At 38.8% G+C, this 19,537-nt stretch overlaps 2 protein-coding genes and 1 long non-coding RNA gene across 6 annotated transcripts in view; 2 read left to right on the top strand and 1 right to left on the bottom strand.

Annotated features, from left to right (window-relative positions):
- Nucleotides 1-3,672: 3,672 nt before the first annotated feature.
- On the bottom strand, nt 3,673-8,956 carry LOC112645962 (uncharacterized). Of its 3 annotated transcripts, none has more exons than XM_035710381.2 (4): nt 6,445-8,956; nt 5,101-5,333; nt 4,314-4,531; nt 3,673-3,968 (listed from the first exon to the last, which is right to left on the bottom strand). In XM_035710381.2, exons 1-4 carry the CDS (start codon nt 6,487-6,489, stop codon nt 3,913-3,915), a joined length of 552 nt encoding a protein of 183 aa, XP_035566274.1. In that variant the 5' UTR covers nt 6,490-8,956; the 3' UTR covers nt 3,673-3,912. The 3 variants fall into 3 exon arrangements, with proteins under 3 accessions (XP_035566274.1, XP_035566273.1, XP_035566275.1); XM_035710382.2 differs by having other exon boundaries at nt 3,682-3,968; nt 4,458-4,531; nt 6,445-8,015; XM_035710380.2 differs by having other exon boundaries at nt 3,674-4,531; nt 6,445-8,955.
- Nucleotides 3,932-4,975, top strand: LOC112645963 (uncharacterized). The gene is made up of 3 exons (XR_003127383.3): nt 3,932-4,122; nt 4,365-4,464; nt 4,676-4,975. It is a non-coding gene; the product is annotated as an uncharacterized LOC112645963 (long non-coding RNA).
- The window catches only part of SLC2A2 (solute carrier family 2 member 2), a 31,762-nt gene continuing 18,830 nt past the window's right edge, over nt 6,606-19,537 (top strand). The window contains exons 1-3 of one of the 2 annotated variants that reach the window (XM_025425585.3): nt 6,606-6,739; nt 14,264-14,356; nt 17,485-17,747. In XM_025425585.3, coding sequence (XP_025281370.1) covers nt 6,725-6,739; nt 14,264-14,356; nt 17,485-17,747 — 371 coding nt within the window. In that variant the 5' untranslated portion in view covers nt 6,606-6,724. Of the gene's footprint in view, nt 6,740-14,057; nt 14,210-14,263; nt 14,357-17,484; nt 17,748-19,537 lie in introns of both variants that reach the window. The other variant, XM_025425586.3, reaches the window with a different exon arrangement.

Raw genomic sequence — 19,537 nt, 5'->3', positions numbered from 1 at the left:
TAAAGATAAGAGCAGAAATTAATAAAATTGAATATAGAAAAACAATATAGAAAATCAATGAAATAAAGATCTTCTTCTCTGAAAAAAAATCAATAAAATTTACAAACCTCTAGCAAGACTGACAGAGAGAGAAGACAAAAATTATCAATATCAGGAATGAAACAAGATATATCACTATAAACCATGCAGACATAAAAAGAATGATAAAGGAATACTAATAAAGACATAAATTTGACAAATTAGATGAAATATACTGCTTTCTCAAAAAGCAAAACTGCCACAACTCATCCAATATGAAATAGATCATTTGAATCATCTTGTAACTACTGAGGAAATTGAATCTATAATTTAAAACCTCCCAAAAAGAAATCTCCAGACCCAGACTTTTTGATTGGTGCATCCTACTAAACATCATTTTTATACAATCCTTTCCAGAAAACTGAAGATGAAAGATGACTTCTAAATTCATTTGATGAACCTAATATTACCCTGATATCAAAACCAGACAAAGATGATACAAAAAGAAAACTCTGGTATTTCTCATGAATACTGACATAAAAATCCTTAACCCAATGCTAGAAAAAAAGAACTCAGTAATACATAAAAAATATTATACTCAATACCAAGTGAAGCTATTCCAGAGAAACAATTCTGATTCAAGTCATTCAATGTAATCCATCATATTAACAGGTTAAGGAAGAAAAATCACATGATCAATTGATGAAAAAAACTGACAAAATTCAATACAGATTCATGATTTTTAAAAAAGTCCTAGAATAATTGATTTGAAGAGGAACTGCCTCCTGATAAAGAGTATCTACAGAAAACCCAGAGCTAACATTATACTTAATTTTGAGAGACTAATGCTTTCTTCAATGACTAAGAACAAGGTAAAGATAGCCACTTATATCACTCTTAATCATCACGGTGCTAGAAGTTGTTGCCAGTGTCATAAGTTAAGAAAAGGAAATAAAAGTCATGTAGGTCAGAATGTAGCAAATAAAACTCTCCCTATTTTCAGGTGACATGATTGTCTACATAAGTAAGCTCAAGAAATCTGCTAAAAAAAAAAACTCATAGAACTAGTAGGTGAGTTCAGCAAAGTTGTAGGATATATGATAAATAAGCAAAAATCTATTATACTTCTATAGTCTAGCAACAAATGCATGGACACTAAAATTAAAAATGCATATGTATTATGATTCATATGCTAAAAATTATAAAACCTATAAAAGTAATCAAAGAAGATCTAAATAAATGAAGAGCATATTCATAGATTGGAACATTCAACACGGCAAATATATCAGTTGTTTCCAAACTGGTATACAAGTTTAATGGAATTCCCATCAAAACCTCAGCAAGAAATGTTTGTAAATATATATGAGATTATTCTGAATTTTGTATAGAAAAGGAAAGGAACTACAAATTTCAGAAAGAAAAAGAAAGTGGAAGGACAGACACCTGGTTAGCTCAGAGGTTGAGCGTCTGCCTTTGGCTCAGGGTGTGATCCTGGAGTCCTGGGATCGAGTCCCACATGGGGCTCCCTGCATGGAGCCTGCTTCTCCCTCTGCCTGTGTCTCTGCCTCTGTGTGTGTGTGTGTCTTTCGTGAATACATAAATTTAAAAAAATATTTAAAAAAATAATTTAAAAAATTATAAATAAATAAATAAATAAATAAATAAACAAATTGGTGGACTTAGAGTAAGGTAGATTGTCTTCCAGAATGTGGGTGGGTCTCATCAGCCAATGGTCTGATAGAACAAAAGGCTGATCTCCTTAGAGCAAGAGGGAATTCTCTAGCTAACTGCCTCTGGACTTGATGTGCAACTCCTTCCTGAGTTCCCAGCTTGCCGGTGTCCCCCATCAGAATTTGGACTCACCAAGCCTCCACAACCACATGAGGCAATTCCTTAAAATAAATCGCTTTCTCTCATATTCTCATATTTATCCACGTGTACTATTGGTTCTGTTTCTCTGGAGAACACTACCCATCCTAGCTAACTCCATTTATATTACATTCATTAAATGACAAAATTATAGGAATGTTGGAAAGATTAATGGTTGCCACAGTTTGGGAGTCAGTAAGGGTGAGAGGGAAGTAGCTGTGGCTATACAAGGGCAACATGAGAGACTCTTGTGGCAATGGGAATGTTCTGTATCTTGACTACTGATATCAATAACCTGACTGTGATATTATACTATAGTTTTACAAGATGTTACATTGGGGAAAACTGGGTAAAGGGTATATGGGAACTCTATACTATTTCGGACAACTACAATTATTTGACAAAGTTTAACTTCTAAAAAGTAAAACAAAATGTATCTGTTTCGATTATTTTATTGCCACCCTTCTTGAGGTCTGGGAGATGAACTTAGATTATCACTCAGATGAATAAACAATCCAGCATCGGTACCATTAAATAGCATCACAGTCATCCCAATTCAACATCCAGAAGCCAATCTGCCATCTTGAATTCTCACTCTTCCAAAACTTTTAGGAAAAAGTCCAGCTTCGCCACTAAAATATATCTTGCATTTGTTACTTCTCCTTCCCTGCTACCACTATTATTTTTGGTGCTTGTTGTAAGAGCCTTGCAATTGTGTCTCTCCTCTTTCATGAGTGCCCCATCCATTCCACCCCTCACTCAGCAGCATGAGTAATCTTAAAACGGATACTGGATCACATCACTTCCATGCTTAATCCCATCCAAGGAGTTCCCATTGTCCTTGGCATGACTCCAAGCTCATTCCCATGGCCTTCAAGGCTCTGACTGCATATAGCTGTTGTCTATTTCCCCAATAGCATCCCTTGCCACTTCCTCTTGCTCCCCTTCTTTAACCAAACTTCTCTTATCCTTCAACCTAAGATCTTTCCTCCCTGAAGCTTGGCACATACTTTCCCCCTCCACCCTGCCTGCTCCTTCTTCAGGTATCAACTAAAAAGACACCTCTTCAAAGAACATTCTTCTGAGCACTTTTTCTAAAGTGGGCACCCCCTGGTGTTCTCTTTCTCAGCACCCATCTTGTATCTTTCATAGAATGTAAGCCCCGTAAGAGCAGAGACCTGTCTGTTCAGTTCACTGTTGTAACTGGTGCCTACCAAAATGCAGTGTAAATACTGCATCTATTGAACGTTAAATCAATAAATATCTAATGCCAGCCTCAGATGCCTCCTCCCGCATTGAAAGAAAGCATGTGGTGGACGCCCGGTGGCTCAGCTGGTTAAGTGCGTGCCTTCAGATCAGGTCATAATCCCAGGACCCCGGGATCTAGTTCCACATTGGGCTCCCTGCTCACTGGGGAGTCTGCTTCTCTCTCTGCCCCTCCCCCTGCTCATGTTTTCTCTCTCTCTCCCCCCCAGTAAGAAAGTAAAATCTTTAAAAAACAAAACCCAAGCATGTGGCAACTCTTCTTGAACTTCCTTCATTTATTAAATGAATAAATACTTATTGGGTCCCTACTATGTACCCACCACTCTAGCAGGCACTGGAAATAACATAATGGGCAAGGTCTCCACATTCATGGAACCTAAATATGGTGGGGAAAGTGGAACATAATAAATAATAGACATGTAAAATAATAAAATAATAATACATTTTAATTAAAATAATTGTAATATTTAAATAATTAAATATGTTTATTATGTTATAGATAACCATTATTACACATAATGTATATAATACATATCTAATACATAATATTGTCATTTATTATTCATTATTTTATTAATGAAATATTTTGTTTTAATTATAAAATACTAGTAAATAAAATTTCAAGCATAAGGGCTGTGAAAAAATAAAAGCAGAGTAATAGGACCGAGAATGAGTTGGAAGAGGGAGGTGGCATCCACCTGAACAAGCCTGGTTAGAGAGTCTGCGCTGTCATCTGATTGTAGAGGTGCCAGCCACGTACTAATCTGGGGCAGAGTGCTCTAGGCAGGGGCCCGAGGAGTACAAAGGTGCTGAGCCTGGAATACATTAAACAAGCCTGAGACCAGTGTGGCTGAGCAGACGGGGAGGAGAGGAGGAGGAGGAGGAGGAGAGATCCCAGCGTCAGGGAATGAACACTACACCAAACCCGCTGCTCCTGCCATAGAAAAGAATTCGGGTTTCTTTCTAAGGGTGACTGGGAAGCCTCTGGATACTTTTAAGCAAAGGGGGTTATGGTCTGGTTTAATTTTTAAACCACTGTTGGCTGCTCTGTCAAAGGGGACTGTAGGGTAAGAATGGGGACAGGGAGGCCAGGGGGTCACAGCCGGGAGAGATGCTGGTGGCCCCGACCAGAGTGTCTAGAGAGGGCAAGAGGCAAGTACCATGAGGGCGAGTCTGACTCGGAAATCTTAAAGTGCACTTGTCTCCCACAGGGTCAAGGAGTCTCCAGCTGCCCCCTGCGCCCCTAGCTTGGCCCAGTTCAACACACTGGATGGGGTTCCCCGGGACGCCTTTGCCTTCCGCACCTGCCCGGTGAGAGGAATGCAGCAAGCTGGGAGGGCTGGTTTCCTCTCCTCCCTCTTCTAGAAGTCTCCTGTTGCTGAAAGGAAGAAAAATAATGAAGAAAAAGAGGGGGGAAGAGGAGGGACTCTTTCCTATCCTTGGAGACTCTCCCCCCTAGAGCCAGGGCTATCTACCACGAGGATTAGATCAGCCAAGAAGTAATCAGACTCTGCCCTTCCAGGTTTGGAGCGTGAAGAACCACCCCACGGCTCAGCGGGGATCTCTCGGAGCCCCTGGGCGCCCCCCCCCCAGCGCCCCATCACCGCCCGGGGAACGCGCAGGTGCCACCGCAGCCCCTCCCGCGCCAGGCCTCCGCCGCGATCCCGCGCCCGCCTCCCTGCGCCCCGGAGGCAGCTTCAGCCCATCCCTAAGGGGCACGGATTGCTCTTTCCGGGCGAGACAGAGCAGGGACAGGTGCTGGCCAAACCGGGGGAGGCGGGCGCGCGGCTCCAGGGCGCGCCCCCTGCGCCGGGATGGGGGATGGGGGGTGGGGGGTGGGTGCAGGCTCCCCGGACCCCACGCCGCGCGCGAGGCCAATTCCGTCTCTTAAAAGGACGACTCAGGACCCCGAGGTTGGTAAAAGTCAGAAGGGAACTCCTTTCTCACGGTTGCCCCAAGACTCCTCCCTGCAGTGTCAAGTCGCTTGGAAAGTGGTTTGCTAAGAAATCCTCTCCTGATCGTGGGCGCTCTGACGAGTGGGCAGCGCGCATCCCCAGCCGAAACGGGTGCAGAACCAGCTGAAACTGGTGCAGAAAGCCAGGTGCTGGCTGTGCGCTGACGTCCGTGTGGCTATCTGGGCTAACTTTGCTCGCCAAAGCCCAGTTTACAAAGGAGATTGCCTTGGGATGAAAAAGTAATCCGTGTAAAATGCTGAGAGCAGCACCTGGCGACAAGCAACAACTCAATAAAGATTAATTATTATTGCTAATAATATATTAGTTCATGTTTTTCTACCAAAAAAAACTTTTATTGTTTGTGATTTCATTTAGACAATATTCTTATACCTTGTGAACACCTAAGTGTCTTTTATTTCATGCATATCAGAACCTAGGACTGTGCTGGGCTCAAGTTTGTGGTTTAGACTGAATTATTTACTCGTTGGGTTGCCCTGCAGAGATAATAGAAATAAAAGGGCGGTGGTGAAATAAGAGACACATGAAATTGGAGTCTCCTTTATCCTTCACTTTATCACTGTCTGCTTCTTCATAACATCCCCGGATTTGGGGGACTGTCTGTTGTAAGTCCTCTGCTGGAACTGGTTCCAGCTGAGCCTCAGTAGAGCCAGTGACAACAGTCACCAAACATAGTTCAAGCTCAACCAATTTTGACCCTGTCTGGGCTCCCACAGGGCTGAACATGATAAAGAAGACACAGAAGGGTACAGATTCAAGCCATACGAGCAGATTTACTTGAGAACTCTATATTCTACAAGCGCCTCTCAACATAACACTATACCAATAATAATAATAGCAAAAATAACAACAACCAACATTTGCTGAGCACGTATTATGGACTAGACTAACCACTTTCCTATCACATTTAATCCATATAGCAAACAATGCATTCTGTTACTTTCATTTTATTCAGTGAAAAAACAAAGAGAAAAGTCACTGGGAGCCAACTTAAGCAAAGTAATACCACCAGTAAAATGTTGAGATTCAAACCCAAGTTCGTAGCTCTCCAAAGCTCATCCAGGTAAAGCAATCAAGCTTACAAGGGCCTCTGGCCACACAGCCCAGCTCTAAAGCACAAACACCATAGTACTGGTTCTCTGCAGGGCAGAGTGCAATGTACCTCCCATGTCCCTTGTCTCTGTATCTCACAACACGGTACGTCAGCCCAGCATCTCATCTTCTACAAAAGACACCAAAGATTTTCTTTTTCACCATCCCTGGTTACTGGTGTACTTAAAATTTCTTGAAGTGTGACCGTCCCTGGTTCGTAACTTACGCCAGAGAGACCTGTTCCCATTTCCTTTTGCTGGTGCACAAGCATTGAAGCTACAAGTCACGAAGGCAAAGCATTTATTGATTAGATTCTCCTCAATAGTCAACCTCTGCCAAGATTAGATTTGGACTTTAATAAAAATGACCACTCCGCTTCCTTTCCTTGCTCCTCCTCCTCTAATGTATAACTAGTAGAAAGCTGGAGAAAGGCAGCGGCTGGCCAGCTGCATGTGCCACACTCATCACAGGACGTGGAGTTAAGAGGAGGACTCCTAACCGATAAAATGACAGAAGACAAGGTAAAGCAGCATTATGTTCATTTTAAATCAGCTTAAGGAAATCCAAATGAATCTGGATTTGTTCAAGTCCAGATGGAGGATTTGGGGGATATTGGGTGTACCTACCACAGATCAAGGCTACTTCTCTTGGCCAACTGATAGTTGATTTGGCTGCTAAAATATATATCATAGTCAGGATTTTATATCATGTAATCTATTCAGAACTTTAAGGATATTTGCTGTTTGCTGAGAAGTCTATGTAACTTTTTCTCAAGTAATTCTGAAAGAATGTGCAGAAAAAGGGCAAATTAACCTGTATCAACGACTCATGAAAACTGGTCCGAAATTTTCAAAAATGACAATGAATGAAAAACAAGAGGTAGAAGGACTGTTCTAGATAAAAGGAGATCAAGAACTGACAACCAAGTGCAACAAGCGATCTTAGATCCTGGAAAAAAGAAAACAGCTGTAAGGGACAATATGGGGGCAGTCATGAAATTTTGAAAATGGGCTGTTACAGTAGATAATATTAGCGTATTTATTACTTTCTTGGATATGGTGATGGTATTGTAATTATGTAGGAGAATGTCTTTGTTCTTAGTGAACACATGCTAAAGTATTTAGGAATGAACTGATTCTAATATCTGCAGCTTATTTTCAAATGATTCCAACCAAACTACATACATATGCGTGTATGCGTGTATGCGTGCATGCGTGTGCTCGTGCACACACACACAGTGAAAATTAAACAAATGTAAATGGTAACCATTCCTGAACACAGGGTAGGGAGCGTTCACTGCGCTACTTTTTCAACTTCTTTGTAGATATGATACTTTTGAAAATAAACACTTAAAATTAGAAAGCTCATAGTGCTGTCATTCCCTTGTAAGTTTTCCTCAACCACACGCACCTACCCCTGCACACAATCACACCAAGAGGTAAGTCTGTGGCCCTGTTAGAGTAGGATCTCTCAAGTTCTGATTTTAATTTACTCTGCTGAGCACTTTTTGATGTCAGTAAAGTAGGAGCACAGACTTTGCGATTAGCCTGGCTTGGATTTGGAGTGTGGTGATGCTACGTACCTGCTATGAGACCAAAGTTAAGTTATTTAACTGAGCTTGAGTTTTCTATATTGTGACAAAATAAGAACATATTGGGATATAATAGGAGAATATAATATAAGATATACAGGGATTATAATAGTTCTTTATAGTCTGGGAGTATCTAAATGTGATAATATTTGAGAGACACAGATGACAAATATTTTAATGTTATTAGTTATGTATTTGTATGATGTATTTTAAAAATAACTAGGATTTCATGATTTCCTAGTATAGCACAGGATAGAACTAAAATGGTTAGCATTTTAAAGATGATACAAAGACAAATATTAGGTTAATAACTATATGGATGGCATGTAGATTTGGCAAATATCATAAAGGTAGTGTTCGAATAACTAAAGTGTATAAGATACTGCAAAAGGGAAGGTAATATGCTTACCATGGTGTCTGACATATAGTAAATGCTCAAGCTTCATTTTGAACTATCATTAAATTCCCTTTAGAAATTTGCTTTGGAAATTGTTGCTTTAGAAATTCCTTGGCTCTTGGTTCTTGTGTAATAATGGAACCCAGAAATAATGAGAACTGATGTAGAGTACAATGTTTCAGCTTTGTAAATCTGCCCAGACCTTTTGAAAGAAGTGGGATAAGCATGGAACTGAGAGTCAGGAGACCTGAGTTCTGGGCTGTATAACTCAGACAAGGACTTGAATTCAGTTTCTTCAAGGGAAAAATGATAAAAATTAGACTAGAATCCTCTGTTCTCTAAGATCCCTTTCAGCATGAAAACTCTATGGCCTGAGAGGTCCCTGGAGTTTTTCAAAGTTGGGTGCAAGATAACCTTCAGGTTGGCATTTGGAGCCATGCAGTTTAGAGGAAAGACATCAGCTTCTCCTCCATACCAAGTCAATACGTAGCTCCTTAAAATCTCTTTGTTTGTTTGTTTGTTTAGCAATGGGAGTTTATGAACACCAGTTCTTGGTTTGAACACTAGAGTATCTGTTACTTACTAGCTATTTGGTACTGGACATATCACTTACTAAGCCCTTGTTTCCTCACCTATAAAATAGGGATAATTTCTTGTACTTTGTTATTTAGATTATTGGTGACATGAAAAGTTGACAGATGGTTGGTTGACAAGAGAGATAAGTGAGATGCTAATGTGATTAAAGATGCAATTGTTGGGATCCCTGGGTGGCGCAGTGGTTTAGCACCTGCCTTTGGCCCAGGGCGCGATCCTGGAGACCCGGGATCGAGTCCCATGTCGGGCTCCCGGTGCATGGAGCCTGCTTCTCCCTCTGCCTCTCTCTCTCTCTCTCTGTGTGACTATCATAAATAAATAAAAATTTAAGAAAAAAGATGCAATTGTTTTAGAGCCCTCTCACTATTTGTAGGAAGACTATATTATGTATCTTATTTAATCTTTATGATAATCTTATGCAATAACTATTATACCCATTTTTTGGTAAAGAAGCAGGTTCAGGGATAAGGGCCTAGCTGGGACTCTTCTAGGTTTTCTGAATTCCACGTTGATTTATTCTTTCTAACAAACACCATATGATTTCTAAACCACAAAATAAACACCACACTTTGTTTTACATTAGGGCTCAGCCCTCGTCCATTCTATGTAATCCCATATTTATCCTGCAGCCTATCTTTCATTGGATGTAGAACCTAGTTTCTCTAACTTAAAATTATTGAGCTCTGAGTGAAAGTAGTCCTCCTAAGAGTCAGGCTTAATATCTTGTAGCCTATGAAGAGGTAAAAGACAAAGCTTGAAGACCTTCAGCCACTCTGTAGGTATGTAGCCTTTGGACAAGTTCCTTACCCTCTGTGTGTTGGTTTTTCCATATGTGACATGAAAATAATAATTACTACCTACAGAGTTGTTGAAAGAACAGGTGAACCATTTAGAACCCAGAGCCTGCACTAGGTAAGTTCCTAAGTTCTCACTGTTCTTATTAGCTCCTATATACCTATCCTTGAGTCAACCTCTTGGACATTAGATTAATGGGTAGGATTGATGGGCTAATTCATTCAGGCTTAGCAGTCTTCAGTAACTTTCCCTCTCATAAACAAAACTTTTTTGACCAAGCCTAATATCAACACGCATAGAAGATTGACTACAAATTTTATCTATTGTCATTTCACAACAGAAAAAGTAAAGATGGAAAGCAAAGAGCCAGTTTAAGGCAAAGTTCAGAGAGGTAAATTAAACCTGAATATAAAACAGAAAAAAAAAAGAAAGAGAGAGAGAAAGAAAGAAAGAAAGAAAGAAAGAAAGAAAGAAAGAAAGAGAAAAATAGAGAAAGAAGAAGGAAAGAAGGGAAAGAGAGAGGGAGGAAAGGAAAAAAAAAGAAAAGAAAAAAGAAAGGAAGAAATGCAATCAAGCAGCTCCAGAGACTTCTATATTTGGAATTATGACTTTAGTAGGGAATTCAAGTAACTTTCTTAAAATTGATAACATTGTTCCTTACATGACCAACTAGATGAGATTTCTATTTTAGGAAGTTAAAGTGGGGAAACTGCAGCCACCTCCCTCCCCGGGATGGTAAGACCAAAGCCAATTCCGAACAAGCAGCCAAGAAAACCAGAGGACAAGGACTTAAAGGACACTTGAAGATTTCTAAACATTTAAAAACTTTGTTTCCTTTACAGTTCCTTTTTCCATTATTCCTATGAGAAATTGGTCTTAGGGGCAGCCTCAGAATTTCTATAGTAATGACTTAGAACAATTTGATTAGAAAGTAAAGGAACGGGAGCTCCAGAGAACTTCAATCTTTGAAAATTAAAATTTCATTTTTATCAAGTAATATAGGAGCAGTTAACGCTGTTGTGACTTAGAGTGTGTATTTGGAGTGGCTGGGGAGGGCCGATGGAGATTACGGGGAACCAGATCTGCTGCGGCCACCACCTGCATCCCTAACTTCCATTTCCATAGCACCTCTGCTCACCATTGGCATGGTGACTAGTTGGATTGTTAAAATAAGAAGAAAGGAACTATATGATTGTCTGGTGGGGGCAGGAGGACAGAGCCAGCAGAGAGCAGAAGCCCAGGGATGGAGTGGGAAGGGCAGTCACTAAGACACCAAGTGCTTGGACATTCTGCTACAGGAAGAAAAGGAGATGCAGGGATGAAACTGGGTGAGTACATCATGGCCCTGGGCTTGGTGGTGGGAAGGCCATGAGGTTCTTCTTTGACTGAGCTACAGATGAGCAGTTGAGTAGCTTTTGCTCTTTTGTAGTTTTGTACAGAAACCTCATAAAAGTTTTTTGTGGGTAGATGAGGAAGGAGGGGATTTGTCTGGTGGGTAGTAGGAAAATGCACTTGAAACTGGTGGGTATTGGTGATTTGGCTTCAGCATCACACTTGGCAAATTCTGTGAACATGTGCACCCTCAGATTTTTTTTATTTAGGAAGATTATGATCCTAGACTTTTAGATGTGCTTGACTTTTGAATATTTCTGACCGATGAGAAATACAAAATAACTAATTAGTTAAAAGCATAGAGTCTCAGTCTAAATCATTATTGTATAAGTTACTGGCTGTGAGACCTTAAACTAGTCTAGCTATCTATAAAATAGGGACACTGATGGTGCTGTCATGAGAAGTATCCATTACCCAGTCTCCAGAATGTGTAAATGTTACCTTAAATGGCAAAAAGGACTTTACAAATGTCATTAAGGTTATGGACCTTGAGATAGGAAGATTTACCTGGATTATCTATCATTATCCAGATAGGCCAAATCTAATCCCATAAATTCTTCAAAGGGAAGAACTTTTCCACCAGCTGTAGTCAGGATCAGTGAAATGCAACATGGGGACGTTACTGGCCCATTTCTGGCTAAGAAGATAGAGGAAGGGCACAACTAACCAATGACTGTGGAGGCCTCTAGAGCTGGAAATGGCCCTCGCTTTACAGCCAGCACAAAAACACAGATCCTGGTCCTACAGCCATGAGGAACAGAATTCTACCAGCAACCCAAATTTTCCCCGACAGCCTCCAAAAAAAAGGAACACAGCCTGCCAACATCTTAATTTTAGTTTGGTGAGACTCATACCAGACTTCTGACCTATAAGAACTGTAGAATAACAAATATGTGTTGTTATAGCTGCAAGAGAAAACCAATATAGTTAAAAGAGATAATCACCTATATCGATGAATAGGCATGCAGTAGGCAGAAATATTCAGTATTAGGCCTTGAAGTTGTGTTTGCATTGCGCCTATTATCAGATTGTCTAGATTGTAGTGATGGAGACTTTCAGGGAAGTGGGTGGAAGCCTTGTCAAGGTGGCCCCTGGCCCCCTCACTGCTGATGATGGTTACTTCCTACAAATAAAAGGAAAGGATAAAATTCCCTGTCCTTGGAAACAGCTGAAGAGGAAAAAGGATTTGAGGAGAAACTATCAACCAAGTAAATGGAACTCATTTTAGTTTGGTTGCCTGAGACACTAGGTATTAGGTATCTAGTTACATATTAAAGGATAATTCAAAATCTCTGGTAATCCCATACACAATGTAGCATATTGTGTGTGTGTATGTGCATACACAGTTACAGTTAATATACTTTGAATTTATTTGTAATTATTGTATTATATATAGGCATATATGATTTATATCTCAATATAATGTATATTTTATATATATGTATGCTTCCCTCAGGATATATATGGATATAGGATATATATGCTTCTTTCAAGATAATATATTATCATACCTTTGGGGATAGTTTTAAGTCCTTTTGGAGAAGAAAGGTGCTGGGAAGAAAAGCCTACAGAAGTGCCACCTGAAATTCATTCTGAATTAGTGGAAAGAGAGTACAAACCTACAGATTCCAATTCTCATCACAGACATTCCAACCCAATAGTACACCAGGAAGCTACACCAGTAACAAGCTCTCCAATGGGGGTCTAGTTTTAGAACCTCTACATTATAGAACTCAAGGGCTCTCAGGCTGGTTCTGTGATAATACTTCATTGATGATGACACTGAGATTTCTGACCTCTAACTTCATTAAGGAACGAGGAGATTTAGCTAATAAACTATTCATGATGGAGTAGAGATTTACAATCATCCTGTTGCTTAGAGAAAATTTGAAGATCCTATAGGAAAAGTGGTTTGGGTCATAATACTCCCTAAATATCAAATGGGAGCTGGAATCCATGTTGATATGACTCATTCATTTGTTCAATGAAGTTTCTACAATATCCCATGCAATTTATTTAAACATTTAAATTATATATTATACATGAAATGATTTCCTTATAAAATGTCTTATAATAAAAATTAAAGAAAAAAATAATGTTTTGTTTCCCTTCTCTAGTAGCACATTCCTCAATGGTCATCCTTTTGTTATTTGTTCTTCAAGAAAATATTATGTGACTTACATATAACATGCACAAATCATGGAATACTCAGGTTTAAGCCTCCAAAAAATTAATGAGATTACACACCTTCCTTTGTCACTTAACAATAAGTTAGTACATAATGATCACATTACCCTTTTTAACTGCAGCATGACATGTTGTATGTATCATGATGTTTTTGAACCTATCTGGCCATTTTCCATTGAATGACATTTTGGTTCTTTCTACAATTTTTGCCATCTTGCTCTCTCTCTCTCTCTCTCTCTCTCTCACACACACACACACACACAGAGTGCTGAATCAAATATCCTGATATATGATTCTACATGTATGATGGGATTTCTCTAAGAAGGTTAGACATGTATTTATGAGTTGAAGGGAGTGAATGCTCTGTCCCTTTCTACACTGAGTTTTGTAGCTACATGGAGTTGGAAAGAAAATAACATCCTTCAGTCCATAATTCTAGGTTCAATTAGTTACAAATCTTGAAGATTATCCTTACTTGGATATTGATGCGGTCATGATAAAGCCTGAGTGATGCCTCTTGTATGAGTTTTGAGGTGTTTTTGTACTGTAGCAATGCCCAGACCTCCCTATCTCTGTTACTAGTGCCTTTTTGGCTTCTCCCAATGATATAAATTGGCTGTTTTTATCATGGCAGTGTCCTTTGGTCAGTAGCAATTCTAGTCCTCAGTCTTGATTTTGAATCTTAAAAATACATATATATTTTATAAAATATATTTTATTTTATATAAAATATATTTATAAATATAAATTTATAAATAAAATATAAATATATTTTTATAATATATATATATATATATATATATATATATATATATATATATATATGGAAAAGGAGGTTTGGTTCCTTCCTGTCTCGGAAGAAATTGTCCCAAACTTTTCTCAGCTTTAGCAATGTGGAGGACTTGATGGATGGCTCTTGCATTCCTGAATGAAAGACCTCTGCTGGGAGCATAGGGCACACTGTGTACAAGGAGCAAGGAGCAAGAACCAGCCTGTGGAGCCTATCAGAAGTCCAAGCTACAGACTGCCAGGAGGGTAGGTAACTGAAACTGCCTAGTGTTTCCCAGCCCTGTGTTTCATTACCCACAGATCACCGGGACCTTGGTTCTCACTGTCTTCACCGCTACACTCAGCTCCTTCCAGTTTGGATATGACATTGGCGTGATCAATGCACCTCAAGAGGCAAGTGAAACACATACAATTCAAATCTCTTTTTGACGATTTCTGTCAGTGACTGAACGATCTGTGTTCCTCATACACAGAGATAAAGTGTACCCACGTGGGGAACATGGGGTAATCCCAGTGTTCCGTCAGGCACTGTGTGCATGGCTTCAAAGCTGATAACTTGGCCTTGACTACTCAATAACCCTCACAAAGAAAGAAAAGGTAATAAACAATTCTTGATCTCTGACTCTGCTGTTCGCTGAGCTCACTGAAAACTCAAGCCAGAATACCACGTGCCTACAGATGTTGTTTTAAAAAACTTAAGAGTGTATTTAGAGCTCTGAGCCATAAGTGAGTAAAAAAAAAAAAAAAAAAAAAAAAGGAATAAAAATGCTGGGAAATAAGCGAGACGAATAAAAGGAATGACTCATTTTATGCACAAACTTTCACTGGGCACCAACTCACTGTGCATTGGGTACTTTAACATATGTTGTCCCAGTCTAACCTCCAGAAACCTTATTATGCCCAATTCTAGGCCAGATGAAAAAGTTTAGGAGACCTAACACTAAAAAGGTCCCATCTTCCCCACCTAATTCTGTCTCCCCTAGATAATTCAAAATAAGATAATATAAAACTGGGCAGCCCGGGTGGCTCAGTGGTTTAGCACTGCATTTGGCCCAGGGTATGATCCTGGAGTCCCAGGATGGAGTCCCAGGTCAGCTCCCTGCATGGAGCCTGCTTATCCTCTGCCTGTGTCTCTACTTCTCTCTCTCTCTCTCTCTCTCTGTCTCTCATGAATAAATAAAATCTTTTATTTTTTATTTTTTAATAAAATCTTTAAAAAAAAAGATAATATAAAACTGCTAAATCATAGTCAAGAAGTCCAACAAAATTTTCACCATGATAACTATCCGGATGGGGGTTTTTAAAGATCTTGAATAATTCCTATCATTTGCCTCATTTATTTTGTGCATCCCTACTCTGGTATCCAATGAATAAATAGGAGAGGGATGTCATTTTTCTTCACTCCCACAGCCTGTAAGTGGGGGAACCAGGACTTCATTCCCTTTGCTCTAATTGAGGCATTTAGGGAAGGATCAACGTCTTTTTCTTCCTCCTGTAACCAATGTCAAACACAATGATTGGCATAAAGAAGGTGTTCAATGAACTGTTTGGTGAGTAAAGAGAGAAAGAGGAGAGAAGCTGGTGGGGCAGTGGGGGAGAAGAGGCATAAGATTAAAGGCACAAGCATTTGTTGGGTGCTTTCTATGAATACATCATATTTCATCTGCTTCCCTTACAATGTTGGATTCCAAAAAAAAAAAAAAAAATGTGTACTGGCTCTAGTCTGTCACCTGAAAAGTGTTGCTCCTTGGGCCAGAAGATATGCTTTGGTTGTATGCACCATATTATCATGAGATTGAAAGATTTAGATAACAATGCTGGGGGCCACAGCTTTTTTCTGTGAGTGATGACAACACGTGCCAACTTAGCAGCCTTCTTAAAATTTGGTTCAACATCAGCATAATTTGGAATCAGAAGAGCCTCTTTTTGTGTAAGACCTTTTCATTTCCTACTTAAATCATCCTCTCCAGGGAAGGAGAGGGAAAATTAAAGTTCCCCCTCCTTCAATACAAGTCCTAGAGCGAGACTTTAAAACATGGATCCCCCACTGGCATCAGGCTTGGTGACCACTCTAGAGCCCCTCTTTCTGTGTTTAACAAGCCACTTAAACACCATTAAAGAATAGTCATCCAGCGTCATTTGTTAGTGGAATGACACGTGGCATTATTTTAGGGTATTTTAAATTTATAAATTTTAAAATTTATACTTTTTTATGATTTTAAAATTATACTTTTTTATGATTATAAAAACTACACATACCTGTTACAGAAAGTATTCACAACAAATCACCTATACTTACTCTACCACATAGAGCAAACAGCTGAGAACATTTTGAATATTACCTTCCAGCCTTTTTTTCTATGCATTATTATCCATGTAGAATGGTCTACTAATGAGGCAAATGTCTTGGTCAAAGTTCTTTTATAATAAGAGGATATCAATTCTGTCCCTCACTAAGCAGATTTCGTCACATAGGGCTTTGCCCATGACTGGCAGCCTAGAGCAGCTCATGCCAGGCCCTTGTCAGAGGTCCTCCCAGGCCGCTGAAGAGTGACCCAATCAGCCCTGAGAGGAAGGACAAGAAAGGAAGCCCAAAGGCTGCGCCTTTACTCAATTACACATTGGTAGGATCTTTGCCTCTATTGAAACACATCATAAACTATGGCTCGATGAAATTTAGTTTTGAATGCTGCTCATTCTATTACATACAGAAATCTATGAGGACACAGAGGGGAAAAGTCCTTCAGGTCTTAATCCCTTCTCAGGGGGCACTCAGCTATTTTTATCTTTGAAATTCATCAAATTCATCAACATGATTGGTTTCCTCTCTTTGCGCTGGCTGCTAGGAAGTTTATTGTTAAATTTATAGCATACTTCTAGCAAGGATATAGCACCTAGTGTTTAGATTTTGTATACTAACTTTATTGTTGGCTTCATCTTTCCCAATCTTTTTTTCTTATAGTTATTTTTATGCTTCTATTTGAATAGTTGCATCAATCTATTTAAACCCTACTGTGCACAGGTAACACTGGTGTGAAAAGTGTTATCTTTTTAGCCTGCAGAATATTTTCAATTTTAATAGCTTCCTGCATTTAAAACTTGAAGAATTTTACATAAAACCCAGATTTCTGGCTTCTTTTTAAAACTTACATGTTATGGAACACTAGTGTCACATTTGCAGCTTCCTTCTTTAGGTGGGACAAATGCCTTCCAGTGCTATAATCTTGCCCACTTGCTATTATATTCTCAATAATAGAGATAGTACTTCAGTCCTTTGGTTATCAGGGTTCTCCTTCACTTAATTTGTTCCTGCCTAGTTCCTGTGGGCACTGGAATTTGCAACCTCTGTTTTACAGGATATAGTCAACTATAAGGAAATCTATCCATGATTGTATGTATATAATACCATAATCGGGATGACCCTTTTAAACACCTGACAAACATTCCAAAGGAAAAATAAACAAAAAGTGTATAGATTACTTGAACTATTGGAGCTACTTTTCTTTATTTTATTTCTTCAGATAATAATATCCCATTATGCATACGTTTTGGGTATTCCATTGGATGACCGAAAAGCTATCAACAACTATACTATCAACAGTACAAAGGAACTGCCCACAACCCCATGCCTAATGGATTCAATACCAACCCCTTTGGCAGAGGAAGAGACTACAGCATCTTCGAACCTTGTCACCATGCTCTGGTCCTTGTCTGTGTCTAGCTTTGCAATTGGTGGAATGATTGCATCATTTTTTGGTGGATGGCTAGGGGATCGGATTGGAAGGTAGGCAAGTTTCATAAATAAGCATAAACATGGAAACTTTAGTATTGGGGGTTTCTAAGACTTTGTTAGAAAGAAATCGTCCTTATTTTTGTGGAATAGTTCTAGAGTTGCTTCTCAATTCATGACTCTATGAATTAGGTTGGTTTTAGAACAAATAATGTAGAAAGCTGTTGCCCTAGTTTGCTTAATCATGGAAGCATTTATAGCAAAAATGAGTTTTGTGTGTATTTCCACAGAAATGATTTGATTCTCTAAATTTGTTAGTTTTAAAACACATCAAGGCGCCTGGGTGGCTCAGTCGGTTGTGTGTCTGACTTTTGATTTTGGCTCAGGTCATGATCTCAGGGTCCTGAGATCCAGCCCGAGTCAGGCTCCACACTCATTTGGGAGTCTGTTGGGAGATACTCTCCTTTGCCTCCCTCTGCTCATGCTCCCCCTACCTCAAATAAATAAATTAAATCTTAAAAAAAAAAGAACATATTAAGAAACCACTATACAAATGGTTAACTCAGGAACCCAATGGCAGAACCAAGAGTAAAATTTTTAACCAGGGAATCCATGGTTTGCTTCACCAAATCACTCCATTTCTCATTTCTCGGACATCCACTTTTTCATTTTCAAGTTAGAATTTGTCATTTGGATCAGTCAAGTCCTAAGGTCAGTCAATATCCCCAACTCCCATTTGTCCCATATACTTGGCATGGGTTTCTAGCTGTTGCTTCTGCTATCTCAAAGTCCTAACTAGAAACGAAGCAAATAGTGTTTCCACTTCTTTACTCTGATTTTAATCACGTGTCTTGGATTAAAAATGTCACTGAAAAAAAAAAATCACTGAAACTCCTTTACACTTAAATTTCATTCACTTAGTCATGTGACATACTAAATTGAGATTCCATAGCCACACATAGAGAGGAAATAAAATCAGAAAATCAAATGTTTGTTGTTTTATATTCATCTTCTGTTTTGAGGCCACATTTTATTAATTATCTTTTCCCTGATAATAAGAATAAATATGCAAGTATGGAATATTTAGAAAATGCAAAAACCTTTTAAGATGTAAGTGATATAGATAACTATTTTAGTAATTCTGGATTACAATTCATTTAGTTTTTAAAATTCCTATTTTAAGTTATAATTTTATCTCTCTTGTTATTAAAATTCTGATAATTTCCTCCTCTAGCACTGGAGATTTTATATAATAAGACTACAAGAAGTTTTCTTAAATAATGAATACCAATAATACCATAAAATAGTCAGTTTCTCACGTTTTTATCAATTTACTGGTATTTAGCTGAACTTAAAATCAGGATCTGCAAATTACAGGGTTCATAAACTGACTTTAATTGTTTAAAAAATTTAAAAATCATTTTAATTTGAACCAAACTGGTTTAAGCAGTCATTGAAATTTTTTCTATATTAACTATTTCTAAAATAAACAAAATTAAGCAAAGTTAAATTTTAAAATATGAGCAAACCAATTCTTTTGGCAGCTATTGATATTTTATACTTCTTCACACCCCTACTGGCTTAGTTGGTGGAGCCTGACTCTTGATCTCAGGATCATGAGCTCAAGTCCCAAGTTGGGCATAGAGGAAAGAAAGAAAGAAAGAAAGAAAGAAAGAAAGAAAGAAAGAAAGAAAGAAAGAGCCAGCCAGCCCTTGTTCTTATCTCATTTAGAAATTAAATTTTTGGCAGGTCCAGTGATGTACTCAAACATTCAATTCATGTCCTCATGATGGAAACAGGACGCATACCCTCTCAAGTCTTAGAATGTAGCATCAACAATGGTC

Source organism: Canis lupus, chromosome 34, assembly GCF_003254725.2.
Source record: "Canis lupus dingo isolate Sandy chromosome 34, ASM325472v2, whole genome shotgun sequence".
Taxonomy (NCBI): Eukaryota; Metazoa; Chordata; class Mammalia; order Carnivora; family Canidae; genus Canis; species Canis lupus.
This window is presented reverse-complemented; position numbering and strand designations above follow the sequence as displayed.

Bases quoted from the DNA above. Each gene is read 5' to 3' on its own strand.
- LOC112645962 (XM_035710380.2), bottom strand. From the start codon at position 6,489: ATGCTTGTGCACCAGCAAAAGGAAATGGGAACAGGTCTCTCTGGC. The intron at 5,334-6,444 runs GTAAGTTACGAA...TTTCATCCCAAG, and splicing joins TGGGAACAGGTCTCTCTGGC to GCAATCTCCTTTGTAAACTG. The intron at 4,532-5,100 runs GTGAGAAAGGAG...TCTTCCTTTCAG, and splicing joins GGAGGAGTCTTGGGGCAACC to CAACAGGAGACTTCTAGAAG.